The 24,613-nt window shown below is 44.1% G+C and overlaps 1 protein-coding gene across 2 annotated transcripts in view; it reads right to left on the bottom strand.

The window, feature by feature from the left end:
- Positions 1–23,413, bottom strand: part of Snx4 (sorting nexin 4) — a 53,075-nt gene extending 29,662 nt beyond the window's left edge. For both annotated transcript variants that reach the window (XM_051149818.1, XM_051149820.1), the window contains exons 1-5: positions 23,239–23,413; positions 7,135–7,256; positions 4,894–5,029; positions 3,110–3,259; positions 1,723–1,770 (exon numbers count right to left, since the gene is read on the bottom strand). In XM_051149818.1, coding sequence (XP_051005775.1) covers positions 1,723–1,770; positions 3,110–3,259; positions 4,894–5,029; positions 7,135–7,256; positions 23,239–23,379 — 597 coding nt within the window. In that variant the 5' untranslated portion in view covers positions 23,380–23,413. The remainder of the gene's footprint in view (positions 1–1,722; positions 1,771–3,109; positions 3,260–4,893; positions 5,030–7,134; positions 7,257–23,238) is intronic.
- Between the last annotated feature and the right edge of the window lie 1,200 nt (positions 23,414–24,613).

Raw genomic sequence — 24,613 nt, 5'->3', positions numbered from 1 at the left:
TTAATGCCAGCACTCAGGAGGCAGAGGCAGGTGGATCGCTGTGAGTTTGAAGCCAGCCTGGTCTACACAGTGAGTCCAGCCAAGGCTACACAGAGAAACCCTGTCTCAAAAAACAAAACAAAACAAAAACAAATTGGCAATTCAGAGGCAGGTGGATTGCTGTGAGTTCCAAGCCAGCCTGGTCAACAAAGTGAGTCTAGGACAGCCAAGGTTACACAGAGAAACCGTGTCGCAAAAAACCAAAAACACACACACAAAAAGAAAGTAATTGGTAACTGCCAATAACATGCTCAGCTATTAAGAGTCGGCTCAGGACAGAATCAGATACTCGGCTACACTTCCTGCTTACTCTGTGCTGAATTTTAAATTCCTACATGCCAACGCATGACGTTCCAGGTGTTATTTTTTGTTTGGTTGGTTTGTTTTTTGAAATGAGTCTCAGGTAGCCTAGGATATCTTCAAACCTGCTACACAGCTCAGTATGACCGTCAGCTTCTGATCTTCCTGTCTGTACCTCCCAAGGGTATACAGTAGTTCCCACCAAGCCTGCCCCGAGGTGTTTTTAAATTGCTGAACACCATTTCGTCTTTCCAGCCTAGGTATACTATATATCATTTACCATTTTTTTTTTTTTTTTGGTAAGTTTTTCAAGACAGGGTCTCACTAGGTAGCCCTGGCTGTCTTGGAATTTACTATGCACAGCAGGCTAGCCTCAAACTCAAGAGATTCTCCTGCCCCTGCCTCCCATGCTGGGATTAAAGGTGTGCGCCATGCCCCTGGCTATCACTTACTATCTTACATTAGGTACAGGCTCGGCATCTCTCATGTGAAATGCTTGGACCTTCACAATGTCTTCAGACTTTGCCGGTTGAGTATCCCTTTATGTAAAATCTGAAATATAAAATACTCCTAAACCTAAAACTGAATAATACCATTAAAATCTTTTAAACTTTAAAACTTTTAGTATTTCAGAGCCTTTCAATTTCAAATTTTCAACTTAGAAATATTAAACCTGTACTTTATAAACTTAGGTTATTTTTGTCTACCCCACACATGATTTACACCACAGAAACCCCTTTAAGTCCATATAAGCTGTGCTAGCTGTCCAAACGCCAAGGTAACGACCCTGAGCCCACATCACTAACGGAGGCCATTTCACAATGGCTCTTCCTTCACTCCTTTAGCCTACTGCTGTGGGAGAAGCCAAGCATGGCCTTCCAAAGTGTCTCTTGTCTCACAGATGCAACAAATGTGGGAACCAGAAAACAAGTGGTCAGATAGAATTAAAGAAATTAAAGTGGCCGGGCATGGTGGTGCACGCCTGTAATCCCAGCACTCGGGAGGCAGAGGCAGGTGGATCTCAGTGAGTTTGAGGCCAGCCTGGTCTACACAGTGAGTCCAAGACAGCTGGAGCTACACGGAGAAACCCTGTCTCAAAAAACCAATAAATAAATAAATAAATAAATAAATAAATAAATAAAGTGTAGACATACTAGTATGTATACTGTAAGCATATTCTACAGACTGAATTTAAATTACTGATTTAAAATATTTTCTCGTAGAATTAAGGAATGCCTGTTATAGTCCAACTAGCACTAAAATTACACAAATCAAAAGTGAACTGGATGCTTCTTTGAAAGCCCTGCCAATGATATCAGTTGCAAAGCTGATCCCCACCATTCGCAGGGGCCGCGGAGACTTAACTCACATGGATATCCTTACCTTCAGCTGAAATCCAGTCTCATTCACAGTCTCCTTCCAGTTACCTTCCTAAAAAACCAAAGCCAGTTTTAGAGATCATTACTGCTGAGCCAAACAAGCAATGCCAAATGTTCCACATTAAATAAACAAGAGTATCTACCATTCTGTTCTTAATTCAAGATACGGGAGGGGTTAAAGCCGCTCTCTTTACTTCAAATCTAAACTACAATACAGACGCCAAAAGGCTGAACAAACATGTATATCTCTATCTCCAAGGCTTTAGATACCTGGCCTCCTAACTGAAGATTAATTTACAGTTTTCATTTAGGCAATTCTAACATATATGAAGTCTGGGCAGATGGCCAGTAGTTAAAGAGACCTAAGTTTAGTTCCCAGAACTCACACTGTGGCTCCAACTATATGTAATTCCAGTTCCTGGGGTCCCAACCCTGGTTCTGACCTCCACGGGCTCCTACACCCATGCTGTACATATACATGCAGTCAGACACACACAAAATTAAATAAATAATTATTTTTTTACAAGCTTAGCTATGGGGCTGGTAAGATGGCTCAGTATTTAGTAGGTAAAGCATTTGCCAGGTAAGCCTGACAACCTAAGTTCAATTCCCAGAACCCAATGTAAGGGTGGAAGGAGAGACCAACTCTACAAAACTGTCCTCTGACCTTCACATGTGTGCCATGACACATGTACCATGACATGTGTGCCCCTTCCCTATACCACTGTGAACACACACACACACACACACACACACACACACACAAATTAAATTAAATTTAAAAAAAAATCTGGTTGGACAGTGCTGGCACAGACCCTTAATCCCAGCACTCCAGAGGCAGAGGCGGGCCAGCCTAGTCTACAGTTAGCTCCAGAACAGCTAGGGCTATTACACAGAGAAATCTTTTCTCAAAAAAATAATTAATTAAAAATAAAGGGGCTGGAGAGATGGCTCAGAGGTTAAGAGCACTGGCTGTTCTTCCAAAGGTCCTGAGTTCAATTCCCAGCAACCACATGGTGGCTCACAACCATCTTTAATGAGATCTGGTGCCCTCTTCTGGCATACAGACACACATGGGGGCAGAGTACTGTATAAATAAAATAAAATCTTTAAAAAATAATAATAATTAAAAATAAAAAATCTTAGCTAGTGACAGAATCTAATAGCCCAAAATTTAAACTAAACCAAATGCAATAAACTGCCTATCAAAAGCTGATTCAAAAGAGCCTCAAGAACCAGCATTCTAGTCGGGGTTATGCAGAGAAGCCTTGTCTTGGGGAAAAATAAATAAAAACAACAAAAAAACAAAACAAAACAGCCCAGCATTCTATAACTTTTTAAAAGCCTAACTCTAATGAATAATGTTAAAAGACTACTTAAAAGAAAAATACCTGTGTTAAAAACAAATAGAAGATTTTGTCTCTACAAAGGACAGGATGTGAAGCGACCCTCAAGAGAAAGTTTTCTAAGCCTATCCGTCGTCTCTCCACAAAGTCTGGATCCATGTTGTCAGCAGAGAGTTTATGCCACACGAACTCTGCCTGGGTAAACAAAGCAAACATTAGGAACAGGCTCAACCACAGGTAAGTATAGCTCTTACCCTCTGTCTTAGCTAGGATTAGCAGTAGCTGTGATGAAACTCCATGACCAAAGCACTTGGGGAGGAGAGGGTTTATTTGGCTTACACTTCTAAAACACTGTTCATCATCAAAGGAAGTCAGGACAGGAAATCAAACAGGATGGAAATCTGGAGACAGCAGCTGATAAAGAGGCCACAGAGGGGTGGCTGCTTACTGGCTTGCTCCTCGTTGGCTTGCTCAGCCTGCTTTCTTATAGAACCCAGTACCAGCAGCCCAGGGGTGGCACCGACCACACCTCAATCCGCATCAATCACTGATTAAGAAAATGTCCCACAGGCTTGTGTGCTTACAGCTTGATCTTCGAGAAACATTTTCTCAAATGAGGTTCCCTCCTCTCAGATTACTCTAGTGTGGAAGAATGTCTTGAGTGGATGTAGCAGATGTCAATAAAGCGCTGTTTAGCCAATCAGCTGGGCAGGACACGAAGTGGAAGGCAGGGCTTCCAGGAGGAGGAGGGGCTGGGAGTTGACAGGGAAATCAGTTGACAGAGGGAGTTGGTGGAGAGAAGCTGTCCAAGGACCATCAGATTGGCAAGTGCTTGAGATAGTAAGTTATGAGGATTAGTTTACTAGTACATTAGTAGCAGTTTAGATTCTGCCCAGCGTAGTGCTTGCAGCTTTGAATTACCTTTCAGTCTCTTGTAACAGTTATTGGCTTCCTAAGCTGTACAGATATATTAACTGCAACACTCTAGCTTTGTGTCAAATTGATATAAAACTAGCCAGCACATCCTCATAAAAGAAACTCTTCTTTACAACAGAAGGAGAAAACCACAACTGAACAAAATGCAGAGAACAAGTGACCCTGTGGTGCCTAAGACTCAGGAACTTCTAAAAGAGCCAGAGGAACAGAAAGCCTGCTTTGAGACTGCATTTCCTGGGAATGACAGGGAAGCTACATCTATGAACCTGACTGCCTAATCAAGACCTACACAAGGACAGCACTAATACACAGGCTGGCATGGAAAGGGGAAATCTTTTCTTTTGTTGTTGTTGTTGTTTTTGTTTTTGTTTTTCGAGACAGGGTTTCTCTGTGTAGCCTTGGCTGTCCTGAACTCGCTTCGTAGACCAGGCTGGCCTCAAACTCACGGTGATCCGCCTGCCTCTGCCTCCCTAGTGCTGGGATTAAAGGCGTGGGCCACCATGCCCAGCGGAAAGGGGAAATCTTACTGGGTCTCAACCCTAAACAAAGAACTGAGGGCAACTAAGGACTGCTAACGTGGGAGTAATAAGTCTTTCCCAGGAAGAGCCTAATTGGTTATCCAGTACCAAATGGTCAGTCTTGAACTCGTACACATATAAGCAACAGCATACAGACTGGGCACGCTGTATCTACATATCCATATGACAGAGACAGGGGAATCTGAGTTCGAGGCCAGCCTGATCTACAAAGTGAGTTCCAGGACAACCAAGGCTACACAAAGAAACCCTGTCTTGAAAAACAAAAAAGAAAGAAAGGAAGGGAGGAAGGTAGGTCACAAATAAATGAATGGGTTCGATTCCAGGCACTTCTCAACTTCTCCTGCTATGTCTTACCCGCTTTTCTGGAAGAGGCGGCACAACAACATGCGGGTAGTACACTAAAAGGTAGTTCCTCAACAGCTCGAACTCGCTGTACCGCCTCCACAGTGAGTCTGTGAGGACACTCTGCCCATCAGCATGTTCAACCGACCTGAAACGGAAATCAGAGCACTTCGATTATTTAAGGACAGAGCACGTAGTACAGCCACACAATGGAGAACTTTTCATGTTCTCCTAAGCCTTACAACCCAGGGAACCAGGGTAGGGAAGCAGCTGTGCCTCGGGTCTGGATATGACTAAATCAGGTGGATCCGAGTACGAGGAGACATCCACAAGAGCAAACTAGAAAACGCACAACTTGTGCCTCTTTTTTCCTTTAAAGAGCTGGCAGGCACTGGGTGTGGTGGCACACGCCTTTAATCCCAGCACTCAGGAGGCAGAGGCAGGGGGATCAATGTGAGTTTGAGGCCAGCCTGGTCTAAAAAATGAGTCCAGGACAGCCAGGGCTACACAGGGAAACCGTGTCGGGAATGCAGCTTTTTGTTAAGATGGCTCTCACTATGTGGTTCTGACCAGCCTGGAACTCAAGAGATCCACCTGCTTCAGCCTCCTAAGGGCAAAGATAAAAGAGTGTCCCACGCTGCCTAGCAGCAGAAACATCTGAAAGATTATCAAGATCTCTTTATTTTCCAATTATTCACTTGACAACTTATTTACACAATGTCACAATGTGACAAAATGACACAATGTTGTCACAGAACACAGTGACAGAGAAGCAAAACTAGTCGTGGCATGGTCATTTGAGAAGTGTTTCTAATTAACAGCGTAGCAGCTGCTCATCTATCTGTCTGGTTTTTTAGATGCTTCTTCCTTGCTGGCCTAGCTGGCCTCATACTCCTAAATTCAAGCGATTCTTCTGTACAGGCTGGCAGTATATGAGGTTAGTGAGAGAGAAAAGAGCTTTAGCCTCCTGACTAATTAGATTTACACTACTGTTCTTTTGTTTTTCAAGACAGGGTTTCTCTGTGTAGCCCTGGCTGTCCTGGAACTCTATAGACCAGGCTGGCCAAGAACTCACAGAAATCCACCTGCTTCTGCCTCCTGAGTGCTGGGATTAAAGGTGTGTGCCACCACCACCCAGCTACCACTCTCCTTTTTAAAAAAATTTTATTATTATTAAGTATGTGTGTCTTTATGTGGATATGACATATGAGTGTAGGTGTAATCAGAGGCCAGATGGAGTTACACATGCCTGATGCAGGTGCTGATAACTGAACTCTAGGTCCTCCGCAAGAGCAGTGTATGTTCGTAACCATTAAGCCATCTCTCTAGGCCCTACACTACTGGTCTTAGCAATCATTGCTTGTTTTCATTATTTTTGTTTTGTTTTGTTGTTTTTTTCAAAACACAGTTTCTCTGTGGAGCCTTGGCTGTCCTGAACTTGCTCTGTAGACCAGGTTGTACTCAAACTCACAGAGATCCACCTGTTTCTGCCTCCTGAGTGCTGAGATTATAGGCCTGTGCCATGGCAACTGGCTCATTATTATTATTCTGAGACAAGGTTTTACTATATAACCCAGGCTGTTCTTAGTATTACAAGAATACACTCCCATGTCCTGCATGTAAATAGATACATGTGTGTCTATACATACATGCATATACATACACACATCACACACACACACGGCTGGGCATGGTGGCACAGATGCAAACACAGATCTCTGTGAGTTCCAGGCCAGCCTGGTATACACAGTGAGTTCCAAGACAGCCAGGGTTACATAAAGACCCTGCCTCAAAAACAATAAATAAATAAAACAAATATATTAAGCTTATCACTAATCCTATTCATTACATATTACTAAAACACACAAATAGCTCGCATGGTAGAAACTCAGGAATATTATTAGATCATAGTCCAGTTTGGAGAAACATTAGTTACCTACATTCAAAAACTACTTCAGTTCAGATTTCCAACTTCTGCATGAAACATTCAATCTTATCCTAATTTGCAAGCAAATGTTATCACTGGTCTTGTCTTCCAAATGAGAAGACTTTAATAACAGCATTATTGCTTCCCAAGACACTAAAAGACAGATCTCATACTTTTATCTTGAAACAACGTCCTATCCCAAGAACACACACGCAAGCCTCTGAAGGAACTGAGTTATTCAACCTCACTCTACTGAACTGTTAGCACAGGCAACTGCTACCAGAAAACCCTTTCCAACTAAAGTGAAGCTTGTCCCTGCAACCCACCGTGTCTCAATGAGGTAAGCAGTGTACGTTTCTTGCATGTTCACAGCGTTTCTTCCAGTTCTCTTCTCTGCTTCTGAAACACTGATTTCTATTTTCTTCAACCAAAAATTATTTCCTGTCATCTGGACAAAATAAATGGAACAATAAAAGCCCTTTAAGATGGTGCTGATAAATGAAGACAATAGGGGGATAAATATGAACAAAGGACACTATATTCATGTACAATAATGTAACAAAACACATTATTTTGTACAATTAATATGATAGTGAAAATGGCATTGGAAAACCCATACCCACACTAATAGAACCCAGTACTGGTAAATACTTCAAGATGGTTTGTAGGCCGGGACGACAGCTCAACAAGTCGTTAGGCTATATTACAAGCAGGATCCTTGGAAGATTATCTGGTGGATTATCAAGTACAAATACCTGCTAACTCATCTAGACAATAAATGCACAGATTCAGTCTACAGCAAATATTTGCAGAGGTTGGAAATTTAGCTCAGTGGTGGAACCCTTGTCTAGCAAGCACAGGACCTTGGGTTCCACCTGGTCTTAGGGTTACTATTGCTGCAATGAAACACCTTGACAGAAAGCATGTTGAGGAGGAAAACGTTTATTCTGCTTACACTTCCATATATCACAGCTCATCATCAAAGATGGTTAGGAACTCAAACAGGGCAGAAACATGGAGGCAGGTGCTAACGCAGAGACCATAGAGGACTGCTGCTTACTGGCTTACTCAGCCAGCTTTCTTATAGAACCCAGGAGCACCAGATCAGGAATGACACCACCCACCATAGGCTGGGCTCTCCCACATCAATCACTAAGAAAATGCCCTACAGGTTTGCCTATAGCCCAATCCTCTGATGGCATTTTCTCAACTGAGGCTCCTTTCCCCTGAGATGACTCTAGCTTACTTCAAGTTGACATCAAAACTGTAGCCACATATCCTCAACTAGAAAAAAAAATTACAAAAAAACAAAAAATCTTCACAAACTGCCAGGCAGTGGTGATGCAGGCCTTTAATACCAACATTCACGAGGCAGAGAGGTAGGTGGATCTCTGATTTCCAGGACAGCCAGGGCTACACAGAAACACCTTGGCTCAAATGGATAAATGAATGAATAAAAACTTTTTTAAAAAATCACCATCAAGGCCGGGTGTGGTAGTGCACACCTTTAACCCCAGCGCTCGGGAGGCAGAGGCAGGCGGATCGCTGTGAGTTCGAGGCCAGCCTGGTCTAAATAAGTGAGTCCAGGACAGCCAAGGCTACACAGAGAAACCCTTTCTCAAGAGAATAACATGGAGGGTGGGGGGATAACACACACTCACGTGTAGGCACAGGGCACCTGATGGTCTCCTTTGTTTCTGTGTACTTGGGGGCAAACTTACTCTCACACCTAAGTACACACACACAATCCCTCCCCTTAAAAAAAAAAAAAAAAAAAGCAGACTCCCTGGAAAGGCAGCAGGAAGAGGGTATATATTAGGAAAAAACCATAAGGATACATACATGTAAAAATGCCATAATGAGGCCGGGCATGGTGGCACACATTTAATCCCAGCAGTTAGGAGGTAGAAGCAGGAGGATCTCTGTGAGTTCAAGGCTAGCCTGGTCTACAGAGCTGAATTCCAGGACAGTCAGGTTCACACAGAGAAACCTTGCCTCAAAAAAAACAAAAACAAAAACAAAAAAGCTATAATGAAACTCATTATTTTGTGCACTTAACTGTAAAATTAATACATAAAAAGAGATTTGAAAAAATAAAAGGACCAGTTTTCTTTCTTCCTACTAGAACTGCCAAGTCTGTATCAAAACCAAGACAGCAACCACTGGTGGTTGACAAGCTGTACACATGGGAAGTGTACCACTAAGGAAGGGGCTTGAAGATGCACAAACAAAACAGGAAGTAGAATTATGTGGAACTGCTGTGCTGTAAACCTTTCACCCCTGCTCAAAATTCAGGTGTGTGGTTGGGGGTTAGGGGAGTGACTAGGGAGACGGCTCAGAGGTTAAGAGCACTTGCTGCTCTTCCAAGGGTTTTGGTTTTTTGAGACAGGGTTTCTCTGTGTAGCCCTGGCTGTCCTGGACTCACTCTGTAGACAAGGCTGGTCTCGAACTCACAGTGATCCGCCTGCCTCTGCCTCCCGAGTGCTGGGATTATAGATGTGCACCACCATCGCCTGGCTTTAAGATTTTTATTTTACATGGACATGTGAGTGCCTGTATGTATATGCACCACGAGGAGTTTGGCCATGCTGCAGAGTGTATAGGCAACACAAACTGGACTTTTTCTTTTCTTCTTCTTCTTCTTCTTCTTTTTTTTTTTTTTGGAGGAGAGGCAGACCTGGGAGGACTAGCAAGTAAGTATGCACAGGGTTCATAATGTGAAATTTCAAATAAGGATATTATGGAGGATGAAAAGCTACACAGGCTGTGGTGATGACTAGTCACACGACAGGAGGCTCTTTATGGTTGCAGGTCAGTGAGAGACACTGCCTCAAACAGGGTAGACAATGACTCAGGAAGACACATGTCAACCTCTGGCACCCACAGAAGTCCACATACACACAAACACACACAAAAGCAAGTGTTACACAGAGAAAATTAACTTTATATATGACAGTACCAAAAATGGAGTCAGTGATGAAGTATAGAAGATACACTTATGATGTATCATAGATGAAGCACTCCCAGGAAAAGTGTAGAAAGTGGTATATATGTATATACACAAGAGAAAATAAGAGAGACAGCAAGAAGCCCTTCAGCCAAAGGGAGGCTCAAGAAATTACCTACGACAGCCAGTGAGCAGCAGGACGGGGAAGGCCACAGCGGCTGAGACGGCTACACAGCTCTTGGCCTACAGCCAAGCTTTTTATTTACCACCATCTGCTCCATGAAAGCTCTGAATTTTGTTAGCACATACTATACTGATAAAACAAATTACCTTTTTAGCCCAAAAGATAATGCATTTATCATAATTTTAGCTTGCCATGCTATCCAATAATAATAAGCACAAAATGTAAAAAGCATTAAGTTTAAGAATAATAAAGCTGCCAGGAGGTGATAGCAGCACACGCCTTTAAACACTGAGGAAAGAGAGAGGTAGATCTCTGAGTTCCAGGCTAGCTTGGTCTACAGAGTGAGTTCTAGGACAACCAGGGCTACACAGAGAAACTCTGTCCTAAAAAATAAATAATAATAAAACCAAAAGAATGTATATAGGCATTTGACAACAATACCAGCAGGGCTGGTAGATGTATACCATATTCCTTATGCTGACCCTATTATCATAAAACAGTAACAATATTTAATATAACCAATACCTGTAATTGTTAAGAGCACCTTAGCACTCAGGAGGCAAAAACAGATCGATCTCTCAGTTCCAGGCTAGCCTGGTCTACAGAGTGAGTTCCAGGACATCCAGGGCTACACAAAGAAACCCCAAAAGGGGGAGGGGGAAGAAAGGGAGAGAGGAAAGGGAGGAGGAGGGAGAGGGGAAGAGAAAGAAAGCACACAGATTTCAATGTGGCTTGATCGCTGGCTAATGAGAACAGGGCTACTATTTAAATTGCACACAGAACATTGTAGAAAAACATTAAAAAAAAAAAAAAAAGCTCCAAGCCACCAAGATTACTAAAATGTATAAAGACACCTTAGAATAGAAACATGAAAAGAAACAAACTAGTGAAACCAAAACATTCAGAGTAGAAACACTGGGTTAGGAGAAATCAAATCAGTAAAGGAATGGCATAGCTGAGAAACTCCTAAAATCACAAGGGATGTTTTTAAAAAGTAAGAAAGAAGCCAGGTGTGGTAGCGCAAACCTTTAATCCCAACACTTGAAGCAGAGGCAGGTGGATGTCTAGCTGGCCTGGTCTACCCATCAAGTTCCAGGTCATCTGGATGTAATACAGTAAAACTCTGTAGCAAAGAAAATAAAAAGGTAAAAACAATGAAAGATGATTTTCAAAAGAGAAAATCAAGAGTGGCTGAAGAGACAGATGGTCCAATGTTTAAGAGCACTCTTAGCCGGGCGGTGGTGGTGTATGCCTTTAATCCCAGCATTCGGGAGGCAGAGGCAGGTGGATCAATGTGAGTTCGAGGCCATCCTGGTCTACAAAGTGAGTCCAGGACAGCCAGGGCTACACAGAGAAACCCTGTCTGGGGGTAAAAAAAAAAAAGCACTCTTCCAAAAGACTGGATGTAATTCCCAGCACCTACATGGTAGCTCACGACTGTCTAACTCCAGTTCCGAGGAGATTCAGCATTCTCTTCTTGCCTACAAGGGCACATACATGGTGCACAGACATACATGCAGGTAAAATGCCCATACACATAAAATAAAATAAAAATTTCAAACGGAAAATTAAGAACCAGCCTTAAATATGTAAGAGCTTGGAAAAGAAAGAAGTATAGAGAACAGACGCCATAATTATCAGTGCAGTTAAAAAAAAACTTTCCTGGATTGAATAAAAACCTCAAAAGCTTCAAACTGAATAGCTTATGGCCCATGCATAATAAATTTGGAAATTTAAACAATTCAGCGTAAGGAAAAAACCACTCTAACAAGACTCAAGTAACAAAGAAAGAAAGCCCCTACAAAATAATGAAGACCAGATTTGCCTTAGCATCACAGTAAACCCCAGATATTAACAGGACATCAGACACAGCATGCTTACAATATTCAGAAAATATTAATGCATTTTTCCTTCTAAAGTAGAATATTTTGAAGAAATTGATAAACTGTTCTTAAACTCCATATAAAATACAGAAGACTTAGAGCAATGATAACTGTATTTTGATAAACAGGACCTATTTCATGCTGTTTCTGAAGGCAGTGTAGAACTGGGGTAAGGACAGACACACAGGCAGAAATAAACCCTGTATCTAAGGTAAACTGATTTCAGTTAAGTACAGACAAAATATCAACAGGGAGAGGAGGGGTTGGAGCTTTTCCTTACATCATGAACAGAAAGATAAGTTAAAATGGATCATGTACACATACCTAAAAACTAAGACTGAAATTTCCAAAAAATATATATACAATGAAACCTTTGTGATCTTGGGTAAGAAGAAATTTCTTAGATACAAACTCAAAAGCACAATCAAGGACCAGGTGTGGTGGCCCGCGCCTTCAATCCCAGCACTTAGGAGGCAGAGATGAAGCAGATGGAACTCTTGAGTATGAGGCCAGCCTGGTCTACATAGTAGACTCAGCCAGCCAAGGCTGCACAGTGAGACCCTAAACAAACAAAAACAAAACCCACACAATACAGGGAGGGGAAAGAGTGAGATTAAAATCTTCTATTCTTCACAAGACAACACTAAGAAAAAGGAATGACAGTATCTCTTGGAACTGGGACAGATAATAACTGTAAATTGTAACTAGAATGCAGAAGAACACTTAGGACTCAATAATACCCTATTAAAAACAGGAACAAGAGGCTGGATATGGTAGCACATGTCTGCACTCCTAGCACCCAGGAGTCAGAGGCAAGACCATGAGCTTGAGGCAGGTGGATCGCTGTGAGTTCGAGCCCAGCCTGGTCTACAAAGTGAGTCCAGGACAGCCAAGGCTACACAGAGAAACCCTGTCTCAAAAAAACAAAATCTAAAACTAAACAGCTAAAAATCAACAGTGTATTTATAATAAAAAGACAAAGCCATGTGCTGATGAGCCTTAGAAGAATGGATGTGGTAGTTTGAATAAAAACTGCCCGTAGAGGCTATGTATGCTGGCCCCCAATGGATGGAACTGGTCCCGTAGAGGCTATGTATGCTGGCCCCCAATGGATGGAACTGGTCCCGTAGAGGCTATGTATGCTGGCCCCCAATGGATGGAATTGATTGGGAAGAACTAGGTGTGGTCTTGTTGCCCATAATGATCATGACTCATTCTTTGAAACTATAAACCCCAATAAACTCGCTCATCTATAAACTGTTCTTTTAGTTAGGGTTACCATTGCTGTGATAAAACATCATGAACAAATCAAGTTGGGAAGAGTTTATTTTATTTGGCTTACCCTTCCACATCCATAGTCCATCACTGAAGAAAATTAGAACAAGGACTCACACAAGGCAGGAACCTGGAGGCAGGAGCTGATGCAGAGGCCATGGAAGGATGCTGCTTCCTGGCTTGCTCCTCATGGCTTGGTCAGCCTGCTTTTTTTTGTCGTTTGTTTTTTATTTTTCAAGGCAGGGTTTCTCTGTGTAACAGCCTTGGCTGACCTGGACTCTCTTTGTAAACCAGGCTAGTACTGAACTCAAAAAGGTCTGCCTGCCTCTGCTTCCCGACTGCTGGGATTAAAGGCATGTGCCACCATGCCTGGCTCAGCCTGCCTTCTTACAGAAACCCAGGACCAGTAGCCTAGCCTGTGGCCTCAACCATAATGGGCTGAGCCCTCCCACATTAATCACTGATTAAGAAAAAGACCTATCAGGGCTGGAGAGATGGCTCAAAGGTTAAGAGCACTGCCTCCTCTTCCAAAGGTCCTGAGTTCAATCCCCAGCAACCACATGGTGGTTTACAACCATCTAGAATGAGATCTAGTGCCCTCTTCTGGTGTACATGCTGACAAAACACTGTGTATCTATGATAAATAAATCTTTAAAAAAAAAAAAGAAAAAGACCTATCTGCACGGGCACCTAGCAGTGCAAGTCTTTAATCCTAGCACTTTGGAGGCAGAAGCAGGCAGCTCTCTGTGAGTTCAAGGCCAGTCTGATCTACAAAGTGAGTTCCAGGATTTCCAGGGCTGTTACACAGAGAAACCCTGTCTCAAATAAACAAACAAACAAACAAACAAACAAATAAATAAGGGGCTGTAGAGATAGCTTAGAGGTTAAGGGTACTGACTGCTTCTCCAGAGGTCCTGTGTTCAATTCCCAGCAACCACATGGTGGCTCATAAGCATCTATAATGTGCTCTGGTGCCCTCTACTGGCTTGCAGATGTACATCCAGACAGAACACTGTGTATATATAATAATAAATAAATCTTTTAAAATAAATAAATAAAAGAAAAAAGAAAAGAAAGAGCAAGCCCTACACTGAGTGGTGGTAGCACACAACTTTAATACCAGCACTCAGGAAACAAAGGAGGCAGATCTCTGCGTTTGAAGCCAGCCAGTGTACAGAGTTGAGTCCAAGACAGCCCGGGCTACACAGAAACCCTGTCTCAGAAAAAGAAAAGAAAATGCTCTACAGGCTTTCCTACAGCCAAATACTACGGCAGCATTTTCTAAATTGAGGCTCCCTCCTCTCTGATGGCTCTAGCTTGTGTCAAGAAGACAGGACTAGCCCACACAGTTGCCTTGGTCATGGGGTATCATCCCTGTAATAGAAAAATAAGACTGTAAGGAACCATCACACAGTTGCTAGTGAAAATGCTGAGGGGGGGGCGGGGGAAAAGCGCGCGCGCGCGCGTCTGTGTGTGTGTGTGTGTGTGTGTGTGTGTGTGTGTATTCTCAGAAGGTTAAAGGCATGTCACTCGTGTCTAATTTACAGCACTCCAGCCTGGTACTAGGAAGGTATCTCCTAGGGAGGAGTGCCATAATTTCTAGGCCTGCTGGCCTAGAGTGAGGCCCGTCTCAAACACTTAAATATAAATGATTGACAAATACATTCCTATAAGTCTGCTCAAGGGAACATTTATCTAGACAAAATTTTTAACAGCTAAAAACCAAAACCACAATGTTCATTAAATAGTAAATAAACACAATATGAAACTACCAAAAATCAAGTTTATTCAGTAAGAAAAAGGAATACACAGTACAACAAGGATCAACACCAAAAGCATTTTAAGTATATAATAGGAGACACGCCCCTCCCCCACCGCCAAAAGAAGCAGGACCATTAAACAGGCTAAGGCTTCAGAAAATCGGCTGCCCATGGACTTCCAGAAAACCAATAACCACACACACCCTGGAGCCCAGAGGTCACAGAAACAGTCTGACTTATCACCAAGGTTTGTAAAACAATTATTAAATGCGGTTTCTGGGCCTGTCTTTACCCCCTACACCCCCCCCCCCAACTCTGACCTACAAAAACTTTTCCTCAGACCCTGACCGGCACGTTCTCCTGCACTCTTGGTTGCAGGTGCTGAGGTCTCAGATAACAGAAGTCTGCTCTTGTGTTTGAGAGAAACTAGAGTCTTTGTCCTTTCATTTTCCTGCTGACTTACTTCTTACATGTAAGAGGCCAGACTCACGCACAGCAGTGGGTGGTCCTAGTGATGACCACAGCAGGAAGAAGGATGATCAAACACCAAGGGGAAGAGGGATTTGGGGCATGACAGGTGTGCTCTAAAACTAGATTGTGAAGATGGTCGTACACTGAAGCTAGATATGGTGGCACACACCTGTAATCCCAGCACTCAGGAGGCTGAGGCGGGTGGATTTCTCTGAGTTTGAGGCCAGCCTGGTCTACAAATTGAGTTGAGTGCAGGATAGCCAGGACTCAAGAGAAACCCTGTTTCAAAAAACAAAAAAACAGAAGAAAACAAATCACTGAACTGTACATTTACAAAGGATCGATTTTCAGCATATAAATTATACCTATTTTTTTTAACATTTGTGTGTGTGCGTGCGTGCGTGCATGTATGGGGAGGTACACATGCCATAGTGCCTGTGTAAGAGATCAGAGGGCAACTTGCAGGAATCCTTTCTATCCTGTTCCCTGGATCAAGCTCAGCTCATCAGACACAGGTGCAAGCACTTTTACCAGCTAAGCCATCTCACTTGCCCACAAATTATATCCTGAAAATGTTGATTTTAAAAAAGAAACAGAATTTTCCATGAAGCTATACTGCCAAGTAAACTACACAAAGTTAAATAAGGAACAAGACATGTCCCCACAAAATTACACACAGGAAAAGGGTAAAATAACTGTATGGGCACTTGGGCAGACAGGTGGGTGGTAGTCAACACCTGCAATCCCAGCTAAGAAGGCTGAGAAGAATCAGCAGTGTAAGGCAAGCTTGGATATCTCAAAACACACACACACACACACACACACACACACACACACACACACACACGGTCTTTCTCTCTCACACACATACACACTCACACACACTCAAAGGTCATATGCAAAATTTTAAATGCATCCAGACAAACATGGAAGACACTCAGGTGCCACCTGCTATTTCTTCTAAAGTGCATCCAATCTTCAACTTAATCATACAGAGAAGACAGGCACAAACTGAGTAAAATTCTACAAAATGTTTCTAATGTTTAAAAAGTTTAGGAGCCGGGCATGGTGGCACACGCCTTTAATTGCAACACTCGGGAGGCAGAGGCAGGCAGATCACTGTGAGTTCGAGGCCAGCCTGGTCTACAAAGTTAGTCCAGGACAGCCAAGGCTACACAGAGAAACCCTGTCTCGGGAAAAAAAAAAAAAAGTTTAGGATTATGAAAGTAAAAACAAAGTGATTTTTCCAGACTGGAAGAACCCAAGAGGTAAGGCTGACTGGGACTGCACAGCCTGCACTTAGCAGTTCCACTTCCCATTGTTGCTGGCTGTTCCGTGATTACATAGGGTACTGTCGTTGCTGGCTGTTCCGTGGTTACATAGGGTACTGTCATTGCTGGCTGTTCCGTGGTTACATAGGGTACTGTCGGTGCTGGTCCTGAAATACTGTTGGGGAAGAGATGGAGCAACAGCAGCTGACCATCTGATCTCACATAGTTTCTAGAAGGGCTCTTCACATTCTGCCTACACTATGGTTTGAATACGCAATGTTCCCCGCTGCTGTGCTGACTACTCAGTCCTTCCTGCAGGAGGCAGTGTCTCTGGAGTGGGTATCTGCCCTCTCCAGCCCCTCCCTGCCCCTATGAGGTGGATAACCTCCTTCACATGCTCTGGGCAGGAGGCACACCAGGGAGCCGCAGGCAGGCCTCAAATTGTTTCAGTCAGGTATTTATTTGGTCACAATCACTGAAGTACAAATTATAAACTTGAGATTTCAAGATACAGAAAGTTTTCTGAGATGGAGTCTCACTCTGATCCAAGCTGGTCTGAAAGTTATGAAGAGGTCCAGGCTGGCCTTCAACTGTAGGAATAAGCCACCATACTCTAAATCAAAACAATTTTAGTTTTATTATTATTATTTTGTTGTTGTTGTTTGTTTTTCAAGACATGGTTTCTCTGGGTAGCCTTGACTGTCCTGGACTCACTTCATAGATCAGGCTGGCCTCCAACTCACAGCAATCCGCCTGTCTCTGCCTCTGGAGTGCTGGGATTAAAGGTGTGCACCACCACACCCAGCCTCAAAACAATTTTAAATGGTCATATGCACTGGATATTTTGTTTCAGGAAAGAAAAACAATATACAACCTCCAAGAGACATCTCATTTTAGTCTGTTTCAGACAAGAGCCTAAACAGAAATCCAAGTCAGAAAGCATAAAACATGACAGAATAGAATATATAAGGGTGTTAAGGAGCACAAGTACTTGATGGCCCTTGTGTGGTGGTTTGGATGGGCATGGAGCCCACAGGCTCATGGGCCTGGTCCCTAGCTGGAGGAACTGTTTGGGCAGATTCATTAGATGGTGGCTTTGTTGAAGGAAAGGGCCAGGCTGGTTTTGAGCATTTACACACTGAGGACATCCCAGGGCCTCTCTCTTCTCCTGGTGCCCTTAGGCCAAGATTCAGCTCTCAGCCACTGCTCCAGTTCCACGCCTGTCTGCTACCACCATGTTCCCTGCTGTGAGTCATGAACTCTAACCTCTAAAACTGTGAGTAGGCCGCCATGTTAAATGCTTTCTTTTATAAGCTGCCTTGGGCATAGTGCTTTTTCACAGCACTTGAAAACTAAGACATTATGGTAAATAACAGAAAGCTATAAAACAATTATACAAGGAATAAAGCCAGGCATGGTAGTGCACGCCTATAATCTCAGCACTTGGGGAAGCAGAGACAGGCGGATCTCTGATCAAGGCTGGTCTACCAAACAAGTCCAGAACAGCCAAGGTTTCACAGAGAAACCTTGTCTTTTTTGTTCTTGTTTTTGAATTTTTGAGACAGAGCTTCTCTGTGTAGCCTTGGCTGTCCTGGACTCACTTTGTAGACCAGGCTGGCCTCAAAGTCACAGCATTCCGCCTGCCTCTGCCTCCTGAGTGCTGAGATTAAAGGTGTGTGCCACCACACCCAGTCTGAGAAACCTTGTCTTGAAAAAAGAACAACAAAAATTATACAAGACATAAAATGGTAAAAATAGACAAATACAAAAACAAGGGCCAACAGACATCTGATAGCAGGAAAAACTAAGTCTATAAGAGAGCTTATTCCTCAGATAAGCACCAACTTCCCAGAAAACTCTACCAGGGATTTCCTGTATAACTCTGAGCAGTGGTTTAACCTCTCTGCCTCACTTTCCTTACTGTAGGGCTGAAACAGAACCTACAATGTTATGTTTCTCCCAACTCACAAAAATTTTTTTTCTTTTTTCTTTTCTGGCCTTTTTGAGTTAAGGTTTCTCTGTGTAACAAGCTCTGGCTGTCCTGGACTTGCTTTGTAGACCAGGCTGGCCCTGAACTCACACGATCCACCTGCCTCTGCCTCCTGAATGCTGGGATTAAAGGTGTGCAGCACTTAATCACACTAAGCCATCTCTTTAGCCTCCATATTATTATTTTTATATAAAAAATGATACTGAGAGGGCATTCCCTGTACCTTCAGATTTTTTCTTTTTTAGTGTGGTATGGTGTGTGTGAGACAGAGAAGCAACGAGAATGAACCACGTGCTAAGTGCCATGGAAGTGAGAAGACAACTTTTCAAGCGTCCGTTCTCTCACTTCATTTGCCAGGCAGGGGCTCTCTTCTTACTTCTGCAAATGTGTGCTGCAAATGTGAGCTTCTGGCTGATTCTCCTCCACGTGCCATCTCACCATAGGAGTGCGGGGGCTGGGATTACAGATGAGTGTTCTCACATTTGGCATTTCCCCTGGATTTCAGGGAGAGAGCTTGGATCATCAGGGCTTCGTGGAATCACTTCACCAGCTACTTTAGTTTGCTCTCTGTTGCTGTGATAAAACACTGACCAAATCATCTTAGGGATAAAAGCGTGGGTGTGGCTTCTACTTCCACACCACAGTCCATTACTGAGGGAGTCGGGGCATAAACTGAAGGAGAGGTCATGAAAAATAATGCGTACTGGCTTGCTCCCTCTGGCTTTTTCAGCTTGCTTTTTTATACAACCCGCAGCCACCTGTCCAGGGGCAGCACCATCCAGTGTGGGCTAGGCTGTCAGTCAGCAATCAAGAAAATGCCTCACAAACATGCCCACAGGCCAATCTGATTGAGGCAATTCCTCAAATAAAATTCCCTTTTTCCAAGTGATTCCCAAGTGTTTTTGCTGTGCTGTTTAAAAATAAAAAATTATTCACTAGACATTATGGTGAATGGTTATAAAGCAAGAGAGAGACAGTGATAGAAGAGCCATGAAGTTCAAGGCTGGCCTGGAGTACACTGTAAGATCTCAAAATCAAACGCATACAAAGAACTGATGCCTGGCAGACAACAGCTCACTATTATCTATTACCCAACACTTGCATGTCTAGGTTTTTCTGATGTTGAAAACTAAAGCATGCTTACCACATAGGGGAAAAGTTAAGTAACCTACCACACCCCAAAGCAATTGTGCTTTTATTAATCAGTATGTATCCTCATAGTCTCCTTTCTAGGAGAGATACCTCTATGACTTAAAATAGGTTCCTTAGGCCTATATGGCAACACTGATCAGAAATGGTTGTGTTAATTAACCTTTGCACTAGTGTTAGCAAACCCCCTAAGATAATCAACTTACAGAAAGGTTTATTTTGGTGGGTAGTGGTGGCACATGTCTTTAATCCCAGAAAGGGTTTCTCTGTGTAGCACTGGCTGTCCTGGACTCACTTTATAGGCCAGGCTGGCCTTGAACTCACAGAGATCTTCCTGCCTTTGCCTCCCGAGTGCTGGGATTGCAGGTGTAATGCAGCCAAAAGACACAAGGGCTGTGTATAGGTCTGTAGTAAAACATTTGCCTAGCACCAGTGTAGCTTTGGGTTCCATCCCAGAACCAAAAGAGGGTTAAGGGTGGGGGCACAACCACAAGCTTGGAAAACATTTTAAACCCTCAAAATATTCAGTATCCATAGGGACACATGTGGCACTACTGATGGGAGTGTAAACTGAATAACCGCTTTGGAAACAATCTAGCACTAACAGCTATGGCTGAACCCTATAATCCTGAAACCCCAGAGACAAATTTAGACTAGATTGGACATTCTACAGTAAGAGATATTGAAGAGGGAGTTCATGGTAATAACTTCTTAAAACAGCAGAAATTTCATTACCCACCTATCCATAAACAGAAGAAACTTAAAAACTGTGGACTACACAGAAAAGACCAGACTATAAAGCCAAAACATAAGTGGTGGGGGAGCTAAGACACATTTGAGATAAATCCAAAAAGAAGGAAACCATACGGAAATATTTCATTTGTAAAACGTCAAAGTTTCATTTATAAAACATTCAAAAATGTATTATTTAGGGATATTTACAGCTATAAAGTAATCATAAAGAGGGCGGTGGGGAGGGGCTGGGGCTGGAGGGTGGACTGGAGAGATGGCTCAGAGGTTAAGAGCACTGGCTGTTCTTCCAAAGGCCCTGAGTTCAACTCCCAGCAACCACATGGTGGCTCATAACCATCTATAGTGAGATCTGGTGCCCTCTTTTGGCATGCTGGCTCACATGCAGGCAGAATAGAGTACAAATGATAAGTAAATAAATATTTTTTTAAAAAAGAGGACAGTACACGCACTCACAGCTGAAATCTCATCCCTAGGAGGCATAAGGAGGACTGCCAAAACCAGCAGGCTAGCTTGGTTAGAGTAAGAGGCTAGCTAAACAGAGAACGGACACTGCGAAATGGTAGCTACTGCCTGTGACCCAGGAACATCAGGACTTCCAGACTGCCCTGGTCTACACGAAGCCTTATCAAAACAAACACACATAGAAGAGCAATCTAAATCTGAGCTGAATAGATGGCTTGGTGATTAATAACATTATGTGGCCAGTTGAGTTGGCACAGGCCTTTAATCCCCAGCACTCAGGAGGCAGAGGCAGTGAGTTTGAGGCTAGCCTGGACAACAGAGTGAGTTCCAGGACAGCCAGGGCGACACAGAGAAACCTTGTCTTTAAAATAAAAAAGAGGAGCTGGAGAGAAGGCTCAGAGGTTAAGAGCATTGGCTGCTCTTCTAAAGGTCCCAAGTTCAATTCCCAGCAACCACATGTTGGCTCACAACCATCTACAATGAGATCTGGTGCCCTCTTCTGGCATGCAGGTGACATATAGGCAAAACGCTGTATGCATAAATAAATAAATCTTTAATAAATAAAATAAGAAACAACATGATGTGGCCCTGCAGAAGACCCAGGTTCTGTTTCCAGCATCCGTAAGGTGGCCCACAACCATCTCTACCTCCACTCTAAGGGATTCAATGCCCTTTTCTGACCTCCACAGGCTTGCACACCACACACACACACACACACACACACACACACACACACACACACTCAGTCAAAACACTCATACACACAACATAAAATAAATCTTGAGTACACACTGCTCTTATAAAGGAGCCAAGTTCAGTTCCCAGTATCCACGTCAGGCAGCTCCTGTAACTGCAGCTCCAGAAAGTCAAACCCATACTCAGAAAGTCATACCCCCACACAGACACATACGCATAATAAAAAGCCAATGTCAAAACTATGTATTAGACGGACATGGTGGCTCGTGCCCTTTAATATCAAGAGGCGGATCTCGGCATTCCGAGCCAGCAATGGGCACTAACACACACTACAACTATATGATCACAACTACATGACATTCCTGAAAAGGAAAAACAGGTATGATGGAAAGAAAAGGAAAACGACCCATGTGTGAGGGGTTAATGTAGAGTAAAAAAAAAAAACAAGCCAAGCCCAGGATTTTTAGGACAGTGAAAGAGTTTATCTGACAGTATGTGATGGGTCCTGTCATATTCCCAAACCCACAGAGTGATGGTCGCCAAGAGTGAACTCTAACCTCTGGACTCTGGGTGCCAACCTGGGCTCATCAGGTGTAACATAAACGAGTCCGATAAGGCACAGGTCTGAATGTGAGAAGAAACTATGTGGAGAAATGTCCCCGATTTCCTTTCCTTTCCTTAAAACTCTTCTTAAAAATTAAGCTTTTTCACTTCTCAGCACACAGAAATAGTTCAAGTAGTCAAAACCTCCGACTGCTGAGAAGTTCCTGGTTAGCTCGGCTCGAAACGTAGTCCTTTCTAAAGATGCACCAACCGTAAAAATGTATGAGTTACTTCAGCACTAACACCTGTTCCAGGGTGGGGAAAAAAGGAAACGCGCGGGAACAGGGAGCAGCAGCAGCAGCAGCAAAATGGCTGGACAGGGTCTGAGCAACTAAGGGGTTGAACCTCTGGGCAGGGACTTGTACACTGGGCGCTACAGTGAGTTTCCTAAAGGCTTGTTTATCGGGGACTATAAATCTGTAAAGACCCTTTGGACCGGACGGACGCATTCGCTGAAATACAATGCTACACTCCTCACCGTTCCTCAAACGGTGAAAAGCACCGTTTACCAACGGGAGAAGGGGTGGGAGGGGACAGACCGGGCTCCAGGGGAAAACAGGACACTTATCCCAAATAACGAAATTACGGACAAATAGAGTCCAACCAATGTTCCCTCGTCTGACCCTTCTCTTTAAGGCGACGCTGAAGCCCGCTCCCCATACCCACCAACTGCGCACACTCGCCGCTCACCCAGGGTGTAGCCGCCTCCCAGCGACCCCCTCGGCCCACCGGAAACAACAGCGAGCCTCTTCAGAGTCAGACCCAGGGGGACGCGCCCACTGACACCCGCGGGCCACGCCACCAACGGCGCGCGTGACCGCGCCCACGCGGCCCTCTAGTACGCCGCGCCTGTGGGTCCATTTCCACTCAGCTCCGGGTCATCCTCCGGTCTCCGGGACCGCGCCCACCCGTCCCAGACAGGGCAGCTCGGCCCGGCCCGCTAGGCCCGGCCCCAGGCCCGAAGCCTCCGCCGCCCCTCTCCTCACCGTGTCCACCCCTGGGCCGTCTTCCCTGGCTCCCTCGGTCTCCTCACCGACCGCGGCTTCCAGCACAGCGCCAGGGCCGCCCAGCGGCTCCAGGGATGCAGGCTGTAGCAGCCTCTCGGGGTCCGGAGGTGCCTGCTCCATAGCTGCTGTACGGCACCGCGAGCCCAGTGCGCCTGCGCCGCGCCAGCCCCCACCCACCCCCAAACCGCCCCGCCCCCTGCTTGCTGTAGCTCCGCCCATAATTCTCGGTAGTCCCGCCCCTGCCCACAGAGGCTCCTCCCAGGCAGCGGAGCACCCAGAAGGCTGGACCAGCAACCTTGACCAGTGATGGAGAAACGAGGGGGAAAGCTAGGGGGAGCTGCAGAGGGATCTGGTCAGCTACAAAACTGGAAATCTAGGAGAAATACAAAAAGAAACGAAGGTCAAGTAAACTCAAGAAATAAATGCACACTCGGGAGGCAGAGGCAGGCGGATCTCTGTGAGTTCGAGGCCAGCCTGGTCTACAAAGAGAGTCCAGGACAGCCAGGGCTTGTTACACAGAAACCTTGTCTCAAAAAAAAAAAAACAGAAAACAAAAAAAAAAAAAAAAAAAAAAAGAGAGAGAGAGAAAGAAGTGCAGAAATCATTCAGATTGGAAATCCCCTCAAGTAAATCTATCATTCAAAAGAAAAGAAGGCTTGTCTCCTGACCATCGCCCTTGCCTTGCATTCACAGTTTTCCCTACTCAAAGACCAGAGCAGAATCAATTATTAACTTTCAGAGAGTTGAGTAACGCACTCAGCAAAAGATAAGGCTTGAGGGTTTGAGGGCGCTAAGGAACTGGCTGAAGCTAGGAGGAGAGCCCCACTGTAAGCGTTTAAACTTCAGACCCTGAAGCCCTGGACATCTGATAGTTTTCTAGAAAAGTTTCTTGGAAGAGTGGATTTTCCCAAGATTCACTGTGGTGACCTGAAGGAAAATGCTCCCTGGCAGTAGTCAAACTATAGGACCTTTGGGTAGGTATTTTTGCACAAAATCTGGTATCGATTTTTCTCTTTTTCTCTTTTTTCCGGGGACCCACCTGTCACTGCCTCCTCAGCAATGGAATTGTAGTACATGCTGCTGTGCCCAGCTCTGTACAAGGGTGCTGGGGCTCAGCCTCGGGTCCTAGTGTCTGTGTAGCAGGCACTTTAGTGACAACTACCTTTGCTTTTTTTTTTTTTTTTTTTTTTTTTTTTTGGAAACAGGGTTTCTCTGTGTAGCCTTGGCTGTTCTGGACTCATTTTGTAGACCAGGCTGGCCTCGAACTCGCAGAGATCCCCACCTGCCTCTGCCTCCCAAGTGCTGGGATTAAAGGCGTGTGCCACCGTCCGGCTGGTCTCTCCATTCTTTTAAG

The sequence above is a fragment of the Acomys russatus genome, chromosome 8, assembly GCF_903995435.1.
Source record: "Acomys russatus chromosome 8, mAcoRus1.1, whole genome shotgun sequence".
NCBI classification, from domain to species: Eukaryota; Metazoa; Chordata; class Mammalia; order Rodentia; family Muridae; genus Acomys; species Acomys russatus.
The sequence above is the reverse complement of the archived record's forward strand: the minus strand, read 5'-3'. Positions and strand labels throughout refer to the sequence as shown.